We start from the raw sequence: 21,086 nt of genomic DNA, 5'->3' as shown, positions 1-21,086 counted from the left end.
AATCTATTTCACTCCTGCACGATCCCTCCACATCCTCTGAAATTCTGCCAATAGCAGATATGCCATCGGCAAATTTATAGATGGTGTTTAAGCAGTGCCTTGCCACAATATTACAAGGAATTGTTTGTAAATGCTCAAAAAATAACAAAATGTATGAAATAGGGTAAGGGAGGCATAAAGGAATAAGATTAGATTGTGGACATGTAGGGTGACCAAGGCTGTGAGCTTATAATTCAAATATTTTGGACAGTGTGTAGAATGGCTAGGTGGGGAATAGGCTATTCTAGGCTCAATATTGTATTATAATAATCTTTCTGTGCGGGGTTTATTTGGAGAGAATGGCATAACTGATCAAAAGCAGTTAGGTAGGAAACCAGAGACCTACAGCTAAACAAAGGTAACTGGGGAAGAATTGAGTGTGACAGAATAAGAAGCTGCAGTAAAAGATATAACAGATAATGGCTAACATTAGAGAAATACATGCAGGGACAAGAAGAATTATACATTCCTGCCCAACATGAAAAAACAAAACGAAAACTAGCCCAATCGTGGAGAAATTTAAAGATTACTTTAGTTTAATATTTTAACTTTTTTTGTGCATTTCACAAGATATAAAGAGACGACTGTGTTAATATGCCAAAGATTGCTCCCAGAGCTCTCAAGAATTTTTAACCCTAAATTCTTCGTTTTGGTTTACGGATATGAAACACGTTCCCCCAAATCGCACGTGCTCCGGGGCCGCGCCGCAAGGCGCCTGCGCAGTTCCTTCGCCCGCATTCCGACCGTTGTCAGGAGGAACATTATGGAGGTGGTCCCCATGGCGATTTGCGTGTTGAAGGGTCCTGGTGGTATCACTGGAATAATTAATTTGAAAGCGGGGGTAAGGAAAAAAAACACAATTGTTTTGGATTTGTGGTGACATCAGCTCTTGGTTCTCGAAACCGCGTGGTTAAGACGCGGCGGAAAAGTTAGTTTGAAAACGAATGTCTTGCGTTGGTGCCGTGACTCTTGCGCTCTGTACAGCCGTTAATCGTGCGATGTGGCGAGTGCCGGACAGCCGGGAATACATCCGGCGGTGTGGCCCAAGGGGAATAGGCCGAGGACGACGTGAATTCAGTCCTCGCGCCCTGAGAGGCAACGGTCGGCCGGCCGGCAGCGCCACTGGTGCCCGGCCGCTGTGAAAACCCCGCCGTATCCATCCGTACAAAAGTTGTGTTAGGTTGCTTCTCTCCCGCATGACTTTGGTAGACCTTTCAGTGATTTCTGCTCCATCGCCCCGATTTTCTCGAGTACTCTTTGCCATAAAACAAACCCGAGATTTCTTGAAAACAAGTATGACAGAAAGGCGACCAAGGAATCTGGCAAGTGGGAGGGTCTTCAAAGCGAGATAGAGAATAGTCCAAAGACAGTATGTTTCTATTGGAGAGGGGAGCAAGGCTGGTAGGATTAGGGAGCAAAAGAAAATTACTGGAGGAAAATAATGGGCCGATAGTGCAGGAGGGAGGATTTCAGATTTTTTGGATCATTGGTCTGTCTTCCAGGGAAGGTAAGACCTGCACAAAAGGGACGTTTTGCACCTGAACTGAAGGGGGACATATCCTTGTAAGAAGGTATGTCAGTGCTGCATTGGGGGGGGGGGGTGTTAAACTAGAGTTGCTGCAGGATGAGAACTCGAGTACCACAGCAAGTAGTGTTTCTGGGGATAGATGTTAAGTATATGTACAGAGTCAGAAATCGAAAGCTTGAACATGGAGGGACTAATGTTCTGAGTTGTGAATATTTCAATGTAAGTGGATTGTAGGAGGGGCGGATGAGCTTGGGAGGTGGATAAACACGTGGAATTGTAACACTGTAGCTATTAGTCGGACTTGGTTGCAGGAAGGACAAGACTGGCACTTCAAACGTCCAGGGATCTGTAGTTTTAGACGTGATAGAGCTGGAGGGATTAAAGAGGGAGGAGTGGCATTACTCATCAGGGAACATGTCATGGCAGTGCTCAGACAGGAGAGTGGAGGGCTCAACTACTGAGGCTATATGGGTTGATCTGAGGAATAAGAAAGGAATGACAACGTTAATGTAATTATATTACAGACCACCCAACAGTTCGCTGGAATTAAAGAAGCAAATTTGTAGAGAGATTGTAGACTGTAAGAATCACAAGGTTGTGATTGAAGGTGATTTTAACTGTCCACATCTATACTCTAAAAGGGCTGGATGGGATAGGGTTTGTCAAGTGTGTTCAGGACAGTTTTCTTAATCAGTACATGAGGTTTTTAATCAGTACATGAGGTTTTAACCATCGTGCGATACCAGATCTCCTATTAGGGGATGAGGCAGGCAGAGCAAATGACAGAAGTTTGTGTGGGGGAACACTTAGCAACCTGTAATCATATTGCAACCAGTGTCAAGACAGTTATGAAAAAGGATAGATCTAGTCCTCAGGTTGAGATTCTAAATTGGAGAAAAGCAGAATTTGATAGTATCAGAAATAAACCGGAAGTATGGATTGGGACAGGTTGCTTTCTGGCAAAGGTATACATGGTAAATGGGAGGCGATCAAAAGTGAAGTTTTGAGAGTACTGTACAGAGTTTGTATGTTCCTGTCAGAATGAAAGGCAAGTATAACAGGTTTAGGGAACCAAGGCATTAGGTTCTCTAGCAGATAAGGTGAAAGTGAATCCCAAAGGTTTTTACAAATACATTAAGAACAAAAGGATACCAAGGGACTAAAATTGGTCCTCTGGAAGATCAGAATGATCATCTGTGCATGGAGCCAAAAGAGATGTGGGAGATCTTAAATGGATATTTTTTGCATCTGTATTTACTCTCTGACGGTGATGTCTGAAAAGAGGATGCTGTCCAAGTTGCATGCCATCTTGGACAATGACTCCCATCCACTCCATAATGTACTGGTTAGGCACAGGAGTACATTCAGCCACAGACTCATTCCACCGAGATGTAACACTGTGCGTCATAGGAAGTCATTCCTGCCTGTGGCCATCAAACTTTACAACTCCTCCCTCGGAGTGTCAGACACCCTGAGCCAATAGGCTGGTCCTGGACTTATTTCCACTATTATTATTATTTAATTATTTATGGTTTTATATTGCTATATTTCTGCACTATTCTTGGTTGGCGCAGCTGTAACGAAACCCAATTTCCCTCGGGATCAATAAAGTATGTCTGTCTGTCTGTACTCGGGAGATTGACGCAGAGTCTGTAGAAGTGAGGCAAAGCAGCTGAGGTCATGCTCCATATACAGTTTACAGAGGAGGAGATGCTTGCTGCCTTGGGGGCAAATTAGGGTGGGTAAATCCCCAGGGCTTGACAAGATTTTTCTTCAGACATTGGGAAGCTAGTGCAGAAATTGCAGGGACCCTAATAGAGAAGTTTAAAAGCTCTTTGGCCTTGGTTGAGGTGCTGGAGGAATGGAGGATAGCTAATGTTGTTCCAGTGTTTAAGAAAGGCTCTAATAATAAGCCAGGAACTTATAGGCTGGTGAGCCTGACATCAGTAGTGGGTTAGTTATTGGAAGGTATTCGAAGAGACTGGATGTATAAGTATTTGGTTAGATGGGACTGATTAGGGATAGTCAACATGGCTTTGTGCATGGGTCATGTAGTGAATATTGAAGACGGCTGTCTTAATGTAATTGGAAAGTTGCAGGTGTAATCTAACTTGGATACTCAATTGGTTTGATGCTAGGAAGCAGAGAGTGATGGTGGAAGATGGCTTTTTGGACTTGAGGTCTGTAACTAGCGATGTTCTCCAGAGGTTGGTGCTAGGTCCATTACTATTTGTCATTTATATTAGTGCCTTGGATGAGAGTGTATGAGGCCTGGTTAATAAATTTGCACTGAAATAGTCGGAGTTGTTGACAGTGGAGATATTTACCAGAACTTATAGAGGGATTTTGATCAGCTAGATGTGGGTCAAGGAATAGCAAATGGTATGTAATTCAGATTTTTTTTTTAGATTGTGAGGATACTCAGTCCTCGTTTATTGTCATTTAGTAATGCATGCATTAAGAAATGATACAATGTTCCTCCAGTATGATATCACAAAAACACAAAACAGACCAAGACTAACTTACAAAAACCACATAATTATAACATATAGTTACAACAGTGCAAAGCAATGCCGTAATTTGATACGGACAGACCATGGACAGGGTAAAAAATCTCAAAGTCCTCGATAGCCCATCATCTCACGTAGACAATAGAAGGAAGAAAAACTCTTCCTGCCATGAACCTCCAGTGCCACAAAGCTTCCCGATGCCGCCTCTGAAAGCATCCGACCACAGCCAACTCTGAGTCCGTCCAAAAAACTTCGAGCCTCCGACCAGCCCTCCGACACTGAGCACCAAGCACCATCTCTGCTGAGCGCTTCGACCCCAGCCCCGGCTGCCAAGCAACAGGCAAAGCGGAGGACTTGGGGCCTTCCTCTCCAGAGATTTCCCGATTGCACAGTAGCAGCGGCAGCGAAACAGGCATGTTAGAAGTTTCACCAGATGTTCCTCCGTGCTTCTCACGTCCATCTCCATCAAAGCAGGATTGTGCACGGCCCCTACTCACAGATAACAGATATTCATTCCTGGAGTGGCCGCGCGCACTGCTGTTGCGCCTCCATTTTTACGCCAAACATGTGATATGCTCAAGGTGGTGCATTTTTGGAGAGATAAATCAAGATAGGAGTTTCACAGTGAATAGCAGGGCTCTGTGAAGTATTGTAGAACAGAGCAACCTAGGGATACAAGTGCATGTTTTCCTGCGAGTGGCATTGTGGCTAGACAGGGTGGTGAAGGTGGCTTCTGGCACTTTGGCCTTCACCAGTTAAAGCATTATGTCTAGAAGATAGGATGTTATGTTATAGTTCCCTCTTCTCTCTTTTTTCATTCACCATTCTGAGCCACCTTTGGAATATTGTATTCAATTTTTATCACCCTGCTAAAAGGTGAAAAGAGTGCAGAGGAAATTGACAAGGAAGTTGCCAGGAATTGTGAATTCCTGTTTTGAAGGGAGGTTGAGCAAGTTGTGACTTCTTTTCATTGGAGTGTAGGAGAATGAGGGGTGATCTTATAGAGGTGTAAAAAATCACAAGGGGTTGAATCATAGGGTGAATGCAAAAAGTCCCTCTCCAAGGACTGGGGAATTGAGAATGAGGTGGCATTGGTTTAATGTGAAAGGGGACATATTTAATAGGAACCTGTTGGACAAAATTTTCACCCAGAGATCAATCAATATATTGAATGAGCTACCAGCAGAAGTAATTGAGGCAGGTACATGAGCAACATTTCAATCAAATCACATTGTTTGATTATCATTTAACCATACATGGATACAGCTGAATGAAACAGAGTAAAAATTATTTAGACAGGCATGTAGCTAAGAAAGGTTTAGGTTAGAGGGGATGTGGGCTAAATGTGAGTAAATGGGACTAGTTTAGATGGGAATCTTGGTCAGCACGGACCAGTTGGGTAAAATGACCCTTTTCTGTAACTTTGGGAGACTGGATAGGCTGGGACTGTTTTCCCTGGAATGAACAAGGCCTGAGGGATGGAGATATATAAAATCATGAGGAAGCATTGATCAGATGGATGATCACTGTCTTTTTCCCAGGGTGGAGGAAATCTAAAACAGAAGGCAATAGGTTTAAGGTGAGAAGGGAATGATTTAAAGGAGAGCTCAGGGGAAAGCTTTTCACACAGAAGATGGTGGGTATTGTTATGATACCAGCCCCCTCCTTTGTGAGAATTGCAAGAGCCCTAGTGAAAGGGGGGTCAATGACCCGAGAGAGAGCAAGAGAGAGAGAGAGACATGCCGAATGGACACAGGAAATGGAAAGACAGCGACGTGCTGGATACCGCATTCCACTGGGACAAAAGCTGGCGACTGTGGCATTGTTCTCAGGAGACACCTGGGAACTGCAGACGTGCCAACTCGCAGGGACATTGTAAAGCCCTCGGGCAAAGTGGGCTGGTTGAGAGAGAGATTGCATCACCTGCAACCTGATTGACACCTGAGATCCCGTGAGGCAGTATAAAGAAGGGTCTGAAAGAGGACGACCCTCAGACGCACCAAGGAGACACCGAGAAGCACGATACCGCTTCCCGTGGGAACGGGAAGCCATTTTGAAGGAAGCCACGTGCGTTAAATTCCGAATGCGGAGTTTGTGGCTAGAACCAACGGAAAACCGCTTTTATTTAACACCAGGGAAGCCAAATCCTCTGAGGCTGAGGATTTGATTCATAAAGACAACGGCAAGTGTTCTCTTTTCCTAACAATCTCTCTCTCTCTCTCCAACACGTGAAACCAAAAGGGAAAAGCCTGCAGACTTCAGAGTGACTCTTTATATTTCCAATTGGACTCAGTATTATACCCTAGACAACGAAAGAGCTTATTTCTGAGTGATTATTAATGTACCTGCGTTTTAGATTGAGTATTGACGCATGTTATCTGAATGTTTGTATTAACCTTAATTTTTGTGCCCCTTTATTAATAAAACTTTTGAAAATAGTACCATTGGACTTCAACTGACATATCTATCTTTGCTGGTAAGTGAAACCAGTTACTGGTTTCATAACAGTATATATAGCTAGGGTACAGTTAGAATGTTTAAATTGGACAGGTCCAAGGTTTAGAGGGATATTGGCAAAATGGGTAAATGGGACCCGCTCAGAAAAGCACGTTGGTGAGCTTAGAGGGGTTGAACTAAAGGACCTGTTTCTCTCTTCACCCTTCTCTCCTTTTCCATTCACTATTCTGGCTCCCCTCTTACCCTTTCTCTTTTTTTCACCTGCCTGTCACCTCCCTCTAGTGCCCTTCGTCCCCTTTCTCCTATGGTCTATCAGATTCCTCCTTCTTCAGTCCTCTGCCTCTTCCAGCTAACACCTGCCAGCTTGCACTCCTTCCCCTCCCCCACCTTCTTATTCTGGCTTCTTCCCACTTTCTTTCCAGTTCTGATGAAGAATCTCTGCCTAAAACATTGACTATTTATTCCTTCACGTAGATGCTGCATGACCTGTTGAGTTCTCCAGCATTTTGTGTGTATTGTAGATGTGTCTTAGTGCTATGTAACTGATTCTATAGTTCTTAAGGCCTGATCGTTAGTGTCTGCCATGGTCTCTTAGCCACAATCTATCCAGTAAGTTTATATCATGACTATTCTTGACAGTTGGAAGTTTGAATTTGCACTATCTGTGCAAATACTGACTAGCCTGCAGTATATTTTCTACACTTCCATTTTTGCATGATACTATTTGTCAATATTTCTGAGATTAAATATGTAATATTTTTGCAGGAAGGTGGCCATACAACCATTGTGACAGGGGAAATTTCTGGATTGACTCCTGGAAAGCATGGACTACATGTGCACTCATTTGGAGATATTTCCAAAGGTATGAATATTTCTAATTTTTTTTGTAGAACTGTTCTGTTTTAATGAATGAAAGGGTGAAAGTTTTGCTTAGAAACAGTAGGGTTTTACCAAAATTTCATTTTGCAGACTACAAAGTAGTTTTTAGGTTAGTTAGCCAACAGTTTTTAGAATAAAAAGGCAAATTTCAGCCCTCTACAAATTATGACTTATTTATCTCCTTATTAGCCATCTAAGAGCCTTAAAAAACTGGAGATAAATTCTGAAGGACTGCTTAAGAAGATAGCTTGAGAATGTTTGATATGGAAAATCAGTGGAGATGGTGATTCCCAGTGCGGTGCTATAGAAATAAGAGCCAAAACGGCCTTCCTTAATGTCAACTTTGAAATCTGGCAATATATTTTGCATTTTCTACCTTTTATTTGGGATGACCTAAGTGACCAAATCTATTTGTGCCCTCATGATAAAATAATCCCATAGTGCTGTTGGTTAAAAAGTTGCAACAGTTAAAGTCTCAATGTGTGAATATTTTTTTAAACAAATAATCAGCCTAGGATTGCAAATGGCTTTAAGGAAACTTATTGGTTGTAGCTTGCCTTGCATTGCTACAGTATTTGTTAAATGTTTTATTGGTGTCAGATTTTTTTCTGACATCTGTGGGACAGCCCACCTAGCTGGGTTGCCCCCAAGTGAGGATATTTATTTTTCTCCTCACTTTGAGATTCCGTGGAATTCACCAAATTCTCTTCTCATCAGAATCATTGGGACTACCTTGGACCAAAAAAAATCAACAATGGCTGCAAGAGTAGGTTGAAGCAGGTCCTTTAGCCACAAGTAACTTGCTTTTTGATTACCAAAAGTTTCAGTATTACTTACAAACCAGTAATATGATGGAACATTCACCACTTACATAGATGAGTACAATCACAACAACATTTGTGAAATTTAGGACATTGCAGTCTAATGATGGACATCTGAATCACCTTCTTAGACATTCCACTATTAATCCACCTTTGCTGCCATATGTACTATTTACTAGATTTCTGACTGCAAGTCCTTACAAAGGATTGCAAGGACTGCTGAGACAATCATTGGGGTCTCGCTTCTACCTATTAGAGGTATTTATCAGGAGCTCTGCTAATGCAGAGCCCTTAGCATTGTCAGTGATCCCTCTCATCTGTCCAACAGTCTCTTTGTCTCCTTATCATCAGGCAGGAGATGCTGTAGCATTGGGACAAGAACTGTTAGGATGGGAAACAACTTCTTCCCCAAGACTGTGAGACTACTGAACTCCCTGCTACAACCCAGATCTCATTAGATATGAAGTGCCAGTAGCATTATACTCTTTACTTTTTAATTTGTATATGCACTTTACTGTTTGATAATTTATTTGTGGTTTGGAGGAGCGTTGTTTTATTTGGCAGTATACACATGTATGCTTGAATGACAAATTGAACTTGAATGTACAGCAGTACTAGCCTCCGTAGTACCCAAGATATCTTCAAGGAGCGGTGCCTCAGAAAGGCGATATCCATTGTTAAGGACCCCTATCCTTACTTTCTGCAGCCTACCTGTTTCTTCAACACTACTTGTCCCTCCACCAGTCTTTGTATCATCTGCAAACTTTGCAACAAGGCCATCTATTCCATCATCTAAAAATACAGCATAAAAAGAAGCAGTCCCAATGCCGACCCCTGTGCAACACAGCTAGTCACTGGCAGTCAACCCGAAAAGGATCCTTTTACTCCCACTTGCCGCCTCCTAGCAATCAGCCAATGCTCTAACCATGCCAGTAACTTTCCCGTAATGCCATGGACTCTTAACTTTGCAAGCAGCCTCATGTATGGTACCTTGTCAGAGGCCTTCTGGAAGTCCTAATATACAACATCAACTGCATCCCCTTTATCTATCCTTAAGGATGCCATGCTGACTTTGTCCTATTTTGTCTTGTGTCTCCAGGTACTCCATGACCTCATCTTTAACAATTGACTCCCCACATCTTCCCAACTACTGAGGTCAGGCTAACTGGTCTATAATTTCCTTTCTGCTGCCTTCCTCCTTTCTTAAAGAGTGGAGTGTCATTTACAATTTTTACAGTCCTCTGGCACCATGTCAGAGTCCAGTGATCTTTGAAAGATCATTACTAGTATGTCCACAATCTCCGCTTCATATACAAGCATATCCGTCATCATATACAGCCCTGAGATTCATTTTCTTGTGGACATACTCAATGTCTATAGAATATTAACTATAACAGAAGCAATGAAAGACTGCCCAACTAGGACGTTCAACTGTATCTCAAATGTAATCCTTTAAATCCTAAAAATCTGGTTGACCTATGTTGCATTCTTGCCTGAAGTTTGCTGATTAGAACTGTTTGCATTATTCTTGAAGAGATCTGAAACTTTCAATCCCAAACTGATGTGTAGATTTGTTGTGACCATTTTAAGAGCAAGCAAGTAGACTTTGTTATATGAAGCTGAATAGGGTTTCAGCGAGCATAGTAAGTAAATAGGTATCTTTCTTGTCAAATAAAGGACCTACTCTATTTCAGATACCATAGGCATGTAAATTTTTGTTGTGTTTTATTATGTTGAAGATTTATAACATTTATAATTATAAATTATAATTTATTTTTTATTGTCAGTTGTCAGTTTACTTGATTAGAAAGCAAAAGGCATAAATGGCTTTACCAGTTCTTGCTAAACACGTTTGCTTAGAAGGTCAGCAACATTGGCAATTGTGAATTCATCCTAGACAATATAAAGAATCAATCGAAACAACAGATACAAGATGCTGGAGGAACTCATCAGGTCAGGCAGCATCTATGGAAAAGAGTAAACAGTCGATATTACTGGCTGACTGAGAAAGAAAGGGGTAGATGCCAAAATAAAAAGCTGGCGTAGGGGAAAGAGGCTAGCTGGAAGGGTGATAGGTGATGCCAGGTGGGTGGGAAAAATTGAGGGCTGGGAAAAAAAGAAACTGATAGGAGATGAGAGTGGACAAGAGGAGAAAGGGAAGGAGGAGGAGACCCGGGGGAAGTAATAAGCAGGTGAGAAGTAGTAAAAGTTCAGAATGGGGAATAGAGGAAGAGGTGGGAATTTTTTACTGGAAGGAAAATCAATCTTCGTGCCATCACATTGGAGGGTTCCCAGATGGAATACAAGGTGTTGCAGACCACTCTGAGGGTGGTCTCATCTTGGCAGAAAAGTAGGCCATAGATTGGCAAGTTGGAACACAAATAGGATTTGGAATTAAAACATTTGGCCACTGGGAAGTCCTGCTTGTGGTGGGTGGTGCAGAGGTACTCGATGAAGTGGCCCCCTAATTTGTGATGGGTCTCACTAATGTAGAGGATGCCACTTTGGGAGCACCAGACACAATAGACCACCCCAGCAGACTTGCAGATGAAGTGTTGTCTCACCTGGAAGGACTGTTTGGGACTCTGAGTGGAGGTGAAAGAGGAGGTGTATGGGCACGTGTAGCATTTAGGTCACTGCAGGGATAAGTGCCTTAAGGGAGATTAGTGGGGAGGGATGAGTGTACTAGGGAAGTGCGGAGGGAGCAAACCCTGTGTGGAAGTGGAGTTGGGGGGAGGAGGTAAAGATACGTTTAGTGGTAGGATTCCTTTGGAGATGGTGGAAGTTGCGGAGGATAATGTGTTGGATATGGAAGCTGATGGGGTGGTAGGTAAGGACAAGAGGGGCTCTATCACTATTAAGGGGTGGGAAGATGGGGTGAGCGCAGATGTACAGGAAATGGAGGAGATGCGGGTGAGGACCACATCAATAGTAGAGGGAGGGAAACTCCTGTTCTTTAAAGAAAGAGGATGAGATCTCTGATGTCCTGGAATGGAAAGCCACATCCTGGGAAGAGATGTGGCAGAGGCAAAGAAACTGAGAAAAGGGAATAACATTTTTAGGGTACGAAGAGGTATATTTGAGATAATTATGGGAATCAGTACATTTATAAAAGATGTCGGTTGACAGTTTATCTCCAGAGATGGAGACAGAGAGATTGAGAAAGGGGTAGGAGGTGTCAGAGATGGACCAAGTGAATTTAAGGGCAGGGTGGAAGTTGGAGGCAAAGTTGATTTAAAAAAAATTGACGACCTCAGCATGAAGCAGTGCCAATGTAGTTGTCAGTATAGTGGAGGAAGAGTTGGGGAGTATAACTGGGGAAGGCTTTGACCATAAACTGTTCTACATAGCTGATGAAGAGGCAGGCATAGCTGGAGCCCATGCGAGTGCCCTTGAGTTTGGAGAAAGTGGGAGGAGCTGAAGGAAAAAATATTGAGGGTGAGGACCAGTTCTGCCAGACGGAGGAGGATGGTGGTGGAAGGGTATTGTTTGGTTCTTTTGTCAAGAAAGAAGCAGATAACTTTGAGGCCTTCATAATGGGTGATAGAAGTGTTTAGGGACTGAGCATCCATTGTGAAGATGCGGCGGTCAGGGCTAGGGAATTGAATGTTACTGAGGAGATCTAGAATCAACTAAACCTGTAAAGATTAGAACTATGTGTATATTTTAGTCTGAGATAAATTTACAAGTGGGCTTTTTATTTAGAAATTAGCAATGAATTCAAAAATCAGTGAAGCCAAATGAGAATAAAAGTATTACTATGTTTTAAAACTACTCAATGTTGTTTTGAATTCTGAAAATGGTTTTAAAGAGTGTGTATAAATTTCACATTATTTAAGCAGCATCACTAACTTAAATATGGGCTCCTGTTATCTCAGGGTAATATATGGTGATATTTTCATACTTTGATAATAAAGTTACTTTGAACTTTGAATGTAGATAATATAAACTGCCTTATTTTCTTCAATCTTCTGGGTCATTTCTTTAAATAAACTCAGTCAAATTTGTGAAAGATGATTTCCTGTGCATAAAGTAATAGTGAATCTCTCTAATCAGTCTTAGTCTTTCTAAATGCAAATATATTCCCTCATAATGCCTTAAAATAACTCTACCACTGCTGATGTATATTTTAAAATACCGCTGTCAGCACTTGATCAGTAAATCGTAAGGTGCTGATTGGGGTATCAATCAATCAATCACAAGCTATTTTGTCCTCAGTCAAGTATCTTATGTATTGTTGATTTGCAGTAATACAGTCAAGTAGACAGAATATTCTGTCAAGTTTTGGACCTTGTAATATTCTTTGCAAATATTTCCCATCCATTTGAAAGAGAAGGCAATTCCTCAATTTGAAAGTCTGCACCAATATCTCAGGATATTGCACATGTGGTCTAATCGTGAGAGAATGGTAAGTTGTACCAGTTTCCCACCTCTTGCATTGAAGAATTTACTTAACAACTTGGATGTAGTTAGCCCTGACATAGGGACAGCTTTATTCCTTTCAGTATAGAGAGCTAAGTTAAGAGGAGTTAATTTAGAATTTTTAAGAGTTTTAATTCTATTTCTAAAATATTAATAGTATTTGAGCCTGTCAATGCTTACATAATACTGTATAAGTAAATCACAAATTGAGTTGCAGTTTGTTAGTTCCTTTTTACATTCTGTTGTTACACTTTCTTGGAACATCTTGTTATCATTATAATTCCTATGCATGAATTTTGAATATATAAATCTGTGTCACAATGTATAAGTTATCTGTTGGATTTATGTTGAACTACAAACTGATTTTTCAAGCACCATTTTCCCCTCAGTAATTTATTTCTCATAGCCAAAGGTAAAGGTTTAAAATTATTTTTGATCTACATGCTTCACAAGGGATTCAACTTATTGATCGTATTGTAAGACTGAAGCCATAGTCTGTTAAAGACTGCTTTTGTAAATATAATTTTCACATTTTGAGCCAAACATAGATAGGAAATCAGAAGCACTATGTAATTTGTTTTCTTTTACAAAAAGAGGGAATTTATACAGGCCAACAAGCCCACTATGCTTTTCAGTGTTTGTGTTTTAACAAATAGCGGGAGTTGACTGTTATACATTGTAGTTTTGTGAATGTGATTTCCCACTCTCCTCAAGTTTCATTGCCACCCCCACATAATGAGAACCAGGATCCCACTGCTGAGTTTGGGACAATTACAGCAATTTCTTACCAGGAAAATCAATCTCCTTTTGTAGATTAAAAGGAAATTTACAGAGGGAATAGATTTTGGCTCTGTGATAGTGACTCTGCAGAAGTGTAAAATGGTTTATTCACAAAGTTGGTGGATGGTATATCTACAAACAAGAGAAAATCTGAAGATGCTGGAAATCCAAGTGTAGCCTCCATGCCCCCAGTTGACCCCCATTCGCCTAGGGTAAACTGCCGTCGCCCCACCAGTAGTACAATACTTCTGTGCAAATACAGTGTAATGCCCCCCAGTACATGCTCACAAGACAAATACTAGACAATACCCAAAAGCGAGTAAATAATTGCTACTTTATAGTGATTTCTTAGTGATGGGTTAGTAGTAACCTAAAGGCGCCAAAGTAATAATCAGTTTGTCAGTTTGTGCACATATTTTAATACGTTGGAGCTCACACCTCTGGTTCCCTTCCAAAACAACCTTCTGAGCCTTCGGCCACCGTCCAAACCGCTGACGTCCAGTATCCGTTGCTCTGGAACCGCTGCCCGCTCCACACATGTCCGTCCTCCTCACTTTCCTCCCGAAAAAGACCACAAACTCCCACTCAGCTTACACAGACAAGATAGCATAGCAATTCTCCAATGGTTATTTTTCCGTTTATCAATACCCATAACCCAAGCATATGAGACACAGGATCCCACTACAGCATTACAGAGAAGCCATTTCATTATAAAATACAGAGAAGCCATTTTGTTAGCCTGAACAGTTAACACCACTGTTACTGGTACTGAGAACCCTACACAAGCAACACACACAAAATGCTGGAGGAACACAGCAGGCCAGGCAGCATCTATTGAAAAGGTATAGTTGATGTTTTGGACCGAGACCCTTCAGCAGGACTGGAGAAGGAAAAGATGAGGGATGGAGTTAAAAGGTGCTGAGAGGGGAGGGAGAAACAAGGTGATAGGTAAAACTGGGAGGGCAAGGGGTGAAGTAGAGAGCTTAGAAGTTGGTTGTTGAAAGAGATGCGGGGCTGGAGAAGGGGAAATCTAATAAGTGAGGACAGAAGGCCATGGAAGAAAGAAAAAGGGGAGGAAAACCAGAGGGAGGTGATGGGCAGGAGAAGAAATAAAGTGAGAGAGGGAAAAGGGGATGGGGAATGGTGAAGGAGAGGAGGGGGAGTATTACCGTAAGTTCAAGAAATCAATATTCATGCCATCAGGTTGGAGGCTAAACAGACAGAATTTAAGGTTCCTCCAACCTGAATGTAGCCCTCATCACGATAGTAGAGGAATCCATAGATAGACATATCGGAATGGGAATGGGAGATCACTCCTGGGACTTACCCTTGCAAGCAGAACAAGTGCTACATTTGCCCCTATATCTCCTCCCTCACTACCATTCAGGGCTCCAAACAGTCCTTTCAGGTGAAACGACACTTCCCCTCTGAGTTTATTGGGGTCATATACTGTGTCTGGTGCTCCTGGTGTGGTCTTCTGTATATCCTGTTGGCTGCTCAAGGAACTTGGATAACTAAGGAAATAAAAGAAGGCATCAAACTAAAAGCTCGTGCAATCAAAGTCGCCAAGAGTAGCGAGAAACTGGAAGAGTGGGAACACTTTAAAGAGCAACAAAGACCACTAAGTGAGCAATAAAGAAAGGGAAGCTAGATTATGAAAATAAACTAGCACAAAATATAAAAACAGGTAGTAAAAGCTTTTATAATTATATAAAGCAGAAAAGGGTGGCTAAGGTGAACGTAGGTCCCTTGGAGGACAAGAAGGGGGAACTGATATTGGGTAATGAGGAAATGACAGAGGCTTTGAATGACTATTTTGTGGTCGGTCTTCATGATGGAGGACAAGTCTAACGTGCCAAAGAGAGATGCGATGGGAAGTGAGGACTTTGATACAATAGCTATCGCTAAAGAGGTAGTGCTGGTGCTGGGCAAACTTGTGGGCCTGAAGACAGATAAGACCCCAGGTACTGATGGAATGCATTCCTGGGTACTGAAAAATATGGCAGAAGTTATAGTGGAGGCTTTGGAGATAATTTACCAAAATTCTCTGAACTCTGGGCAGGTCCCGGCAGATTGGAAGATGCTGATCACGCCACTGTTCAAAAGAGGATGTGGGGAAAAGGCAGGCAACTATAGGCCAGTTAGTTTAATATCTGTAATTGGGAAAATGCTTGAAGCTATCATTAAAGAAAAAATAGCAAGGTATCTGGAAAGAAATGAATCCATCAGGCAGACGCATCACGGATTCAGCAAACACAGGTCTTGTTTGACAAACTTACTGGAGTTCTTTGAGGATATAATGAGTGCAATGGATAGATGGGAACAGATGGACGTTATTCACGTGGATTTCTGGAAGTGTTCGATAAGATGCTGCATAGAAGGATTATCCATGAGATACGGATGCATAGAAAAGGGGGTGATGTATTAGCATGGATAGAGGATTGGTTAACACGTAGAAAGCAGAGAGTTGGGATATATGGGTGTTACTCTGGTTGGCAATTACTGGTGAGTGGTGTGCCACAGGGGTTGGTACTGGGCCTGCAACCGTTCACGCTATACATTAACAATCAGGAAAATGGGACCGAGTGTAGTATATCTAAGTTTGCTAATAATACTAAATTGAGTGAAAGAGCGAATAGTGTAAACGATACAGAGTGTCTGCAGAGAGATATAGATAGGTTAAGTGAGTGGGCAAGGGTCTGGCAGATGGAGTACACTGTTGGTAAATATGAGGTCATCCACTTAGGAAGGAAAAATGAAAGAGCAGATTATTTAAGTAGTAAAAAAATTGAAACATGCTTGGGAGTGTTTGTGCATGAATCACAAAAGATTGATTTGCAGGTGCAGCAAGCTGTCAAGAAGGCATATGGAATGTTGGCCTTCATTGCTAAAGGGATTGAATTTTAAGAGCAGAGAGGTTATACCGCAACTGTACAGGATACTGGTGAGGCCACACCTGGAGTACTGTGTGCAGTTCTGGACCTCTTACTTGAGAAAAGGTATACTGGCTTTGAACGCGGGTACAGAGGAGGTCACCAGGTTGATTCTAGAGATGAGGGAGTTTGAGGAGAGATTGAGTCACCTGGGACTGTACTCACTGGAATTCAGAAGAATGAGAGATCTTATGGAAACAGGTATAATTATGAAAGAGATAGATAAGAGAGGCAGGAAAGTTGTTTCCACTGGTAGGCTAGACTAGAACTAGGACACGTAGTCTCAAGATTCAGAGAAGTAGATTTAAGCTAGAGATGAGGAGGAACTGTTTTTCCCCAGAGAGTGGTGAATCTGTGGAATTCTCTGCCCAATGAAGCAGTGGAGGCTACCTCAGTAAATATATTTTAAGACAAGGTTGGATAGAGTTTTGCATAGAAGGGGAATTAAGGGTTATGAGGAAAAGGCAGGTAGGTGGAGATGAGTCCATGGTCAGATCAGCCGTGATGTTATTGAATGGTGGAGCAATCTCAGTGGGCCAAATGGTCACTCCTTCTCCTATTTCATATGTTCTTGTATCAGTGAGACCCAGTGTAGATTGGGAGACCACCGCTGAGCAAGTACGCTCCATCCACCAGAGAATGCAGGATCTCCCAGTGGCCACCTATTTTAGTTTCACTTCCCATTCCCATTCTGATATGTCTATCCATGGCCTCCTCTACTGTTGCAATGAGGTCACACGCAGGTTGGAGGAACAACACCTTATATTCTGTCTGGTTAGCCTCTAACCTGATGGCATGAACATCAATTTCTCGAACTTCAGTTAATGCCTACCCCACCACCTTCACCATTCCTTATCCCCTTTTCCCTCTCTCATCTTATCTCCTTGGCTGCCCATCACCTCCCTCTGCCTTCTGGAGTTCCTTCCCCCTTTTCTTTCTTCCATGGCCTTCTGTCCTCTCCTATTAGATTTTCCCCTTCTCCAGCCCTGTATTTCTTCCACCAATCAAATTTCCATCTCTTTACTTCAGCTGTCCTCCTCCCAGTTTCACCGATTGCCTTGTATTTCTCCCCTCCCCTCCCCCCACCTTTCAACTCTACCTTTTAACGATCAAGGATGCCTACTGAGCTTTTCCACGCCCTCACTTCAGGAAGTCTGATCACCTAGCTGTATTTCTGCTCCCTGAGTATAGGCAGAGACTGAAGACTGCAACACCAGTAGTGAGGACCAAAAAGGTATGGTAAGAAGTGCCTACAGGACTGTTTTGAACCGATAGACTGGACTGTATTCAGGGATTCATCTTCGAACCTGGATGAGTATGTGCCTACAAACACTTGCTGTACATTTCCATACCAAAAGCTGTAGATTAACCAGGAGGTATGTCATCTGCTGAAGGCTAGATCTGTGGCATTCAAGTCTGGCGACCCAGGCCTGTACCAGAAAAGCAGGTATGATTTGCAAAGGGCTATTTCAAGGACAAAGAAACAATTCCAAACGAGGTTGGAGACGACATCGGATGCACGGCATCTCTGCCAGGGTCTGCAAGCCATTACTTCCTACAAAGCAAAATCTAATAGCATGAATGGCAGCAATGTTTCACTACCAGATGAATTCAAAGCCTTCTATGCCTGCTTTGAAAGGGAGAACACAACTACAGCTGTGAAGATCCCTGCTGCACCTGATGACCCTGTGATCTCTGTCTCGGAGGCCAGTGTCAGGCTGTCTTTAAAGAGAGTGAACTCTCGCAAGGTGGAAAGTCCTGATGGAGTAGCTGGCAAGGCTCTGAAAACCTGTGCCAACCAACGAGTGGGAGTATTCAAGGACATTTTCAACCTCTCACTGCTGTGGGCAGGAGTTCCCACTTGCTTCAAAAAGGCAACAATTATACCAGTGCCGAGGAAAAATAATGTGGGCTGCCTTAATGACTATTGCCTGGTAGCACTCACATCGACAGTGATGAAATGCTTTGAGAGGATGGTCATGACTACACTGAACTCCTGCCTCAGCAAGGACCTGGACCCATTGCCATTTGCCTTTCGCCACAATAGATCAACGGCAGATGCAATCTCAGTGGCTCTCCATGGGGCTTTAGACCACCTGGACAACACAAACACGTATGTCAGGTTGCTGTTCATCGACTATAGCTCAGTATTTAATACCACCATTCCCACAATCCTGATTGAGGAGTTGCAGAACCTGAGCCTCTGCATCTCCCTCTGCAATTGGATCCTCGACTTCCTAACCGGAAGACCACATGATAACATATCCTCCTTGCTGACGATCACCTCAGAGGTGTGTGCTTAGCCTACTGCTCTACTCTCTATATACATATGACTGTGTGGCTAGGCATAGCTCAAATACCATCTATAAGTTTGCTGACAATACAACCATTGTTGTTAGAATCTCAGATGGTGACGAGAGGGCATACAGGAGTGAGATATGCCAACTAGTGGAGTGGTGCCACAGCAACAACCTGGCACTCGACATCAGTAAGATGAAAGAGCTGATTGTGGACGTCAGGAAAGGTAAGACGAAGGAACACATACAAATCCTCATAGAGGGATCAGAAGTGGAGAGAGTGAGTAGTTTCAAGTTCCTGGGTGTCAAGACTGAGTCCCAACATATCAATGTAGTTATAAAGAAGGCAAGACAGCGGCTATACTGTATTAGGAGTTTGAAGAGATTTGGCATGTCAACAAATACACTCAAAAAACTTCTATAGAGGTACAGTGGAGAGCATTCTGACAGGCTGCATCACTGTCTGGTATGGGGGAGGGGGGCTACTGCACAGGACTAAAAGAAGCTGCAGAAGGTTGTAAATCTAGTCAACTCCATCTTGGGTACTGGCCTACAAAGTACCCAGGCCATCTTCAGGGAGCAGTGTCTCAGAAAGGCAGCATCCATTATTAAGGACCTCCAGCACCCAGGGCATGCCCTTTTCTCATTGTTATCATCAGGTAGGAGATACAGAAGGAGGAAGGCACACACTCAGCGATTCAGGAACAGCTTCTTCCCTTCTGCCATCCAATTCCTAAATAGACATTGAATCCTTGGACACTACCTCACTTCCTTTAATATACAGTATTTCTGTTTTTGGTACTTTTTAAAATCTATTCAATATATGTATACTGTAATTGATTTACTTGTTTATTTATTATTATTTTCATTTTATTATTTTTTCTCTTCTAGGTTATGTATTGCATTGAACTGCTGCTAAGTTAACAAATTTCACGTCATATGCTGATGATAATAAACGTGATTCTGATATTCCTAATTTTTTTTTGCTAGTCCTGCTGAAAGGCCTTGACCTGAAACATGGATTGTACTCTCTTCCATAGATGCTGCCTGGCCTGCTGAGTTCCTCCAACATTTTGTGTGTGTTCCTGGTATTATATCTAACTATTTTTTTCCATTCACCAGATCAGGAGATTTGCTAGCAGTGCCCCTAATGCACCACACAAATCATGATAACAAGGCAACAGCAAACCCTGCTCTAAATGTGTATAACTTAGATACTCTCCTTCGACTGTGTGATTTCAGCACTTTTTACTTGAAATCATTAAGTTACTTTGAGATAATGGTGGACGTGGTTTCAATGTTTCCAGGTTGATCATGGGAATTTTCAATTGTAGCAGGGAGTGCTCTGCAGGATTAATCCTTCAGTATTGATTTCAATGAATGTTATGTGCCATTACTCTCCCTGCCAGAAAATCATGATGATTTCAGCATTCAGCTATTCTGTTCCCATACTTGATAAGTTGCACACACAACGTGCAATATTTTGAATGGGTAGCTTCAGTTAAAGACAACATGAACTCCATGCGTTTTCTTGCTGGAGGAGGTACAAGCTGTCAGCTGGACATAAAAATGGTATGTAAAAAGGGCAGTGTTACAGTCGTGATGGGGGATTTCAATATGTAGGTGTATTGGGAAAATCAGGTTGGTGCTGGATCCCAAGAGAAGGAATTTGTAGAATGCCCACAAGATGATTTTTTAGTGTAGCTTGTGTTTGAGCCCACTAGGGAAAAGACAATTCTGGATTAGGTGTTGTGTTATGGACCAGATTTGATTAGGGAGCTTAAAGTAAAGGAACCCTTAAGAGACAGTGATAATAATATGATAGAATTCACCCTGCAGTTTGAGAAGGAGAAGCTAAAATCAGTTATATCAGTGTTAGAGTGGAGTAAAGGGAATTACAGAGGCATGAGAGGAGAGCTGGCCAAAGTTGATTGGAAGAGGACACTAACAGGGTTGATGGCAGAATAGCAATAGCAGCAATTTTTGGGAGCAATTCAAAAGGTGCAGGATAGATGTATATCTAAAGGGATGAAGCAACGGTAGATGCCTAGGGAAGTAAAAGACAGCTTAAAAGCAGAAGAACGTATATAGAAAAAAATTAGTAGGAAGTTAGAGGATTGGGAAGCTTTTAAAAACCAATAGAAGGCAAATGAAAAAGCAATGAGAAAATAAGAAATACAAAGGTAAGCTGGCTAATATAAAAGAGGATACAAAAAGTTTTTTCAGATATATAAAAAGTAAAAGAGAGGTGAGACTGCTGGAAAATGACACTGAAGAGGTAGTAATGGGGGACAAAAATGGCAATCGAACTTAAATATTTTGTGTCAGTCTTCATGGTGGAAGACACAGCAGTAGGTCAGAAATTTGAGTGTGTCGGGCAGAAGTGAGTGTAGTCTCTAAGAAGTAGGTACTTGGGAAGC

General features: G+C 42.2%; 1 protein-coding gene across 1 annotated transcript in view; it reads left to right on the top strand.

The window, feature by feature from the left end:
* The first annotated feature begins 789 nt into the window (after window positions 1-789).
* The window catches only part of LOC140727839 (superoxide dismutase [Cu-Zn]-like), a 50,967-nt gene continuing 30,670 nt past the window's right edge, over window positions 790-21,086 (top strand). The window contains exons 1-2 of the mRNA XM_073045673.1: window positions 790-880; window positions 7,300-7,396. Coding sequence (XP_072901774.1) covers window positions 803-880; window positions 7,300-7,396 — 175 coding nt within the window. The 5' untranslated portion in view covers window positions 790-802. The remainder of the gene's footprint in view (window positions 881-7,299; window positions 7,397-21,086) is intronic.

Source organism: Hemitrygon akajei, chromosome 5 (assembly GCF_048418815.1).
Source record: "Hemitrygon akajei chromosome 5, sHemAka1.3, whole genome shotgun sequence".
In the NCBI taxonomy this organism is placed as follows: Eukaryota; Metazoa; Chordata; class Chondrichthyes; order Myliobatiformes; family Dasyatidae; genus Hemitrygon; species Hemitrygon akajei.
Note: the sequence above shows the minus strand (reverse complement) of the source record. Positions and strands in the feature narration are given on the sequence as shown.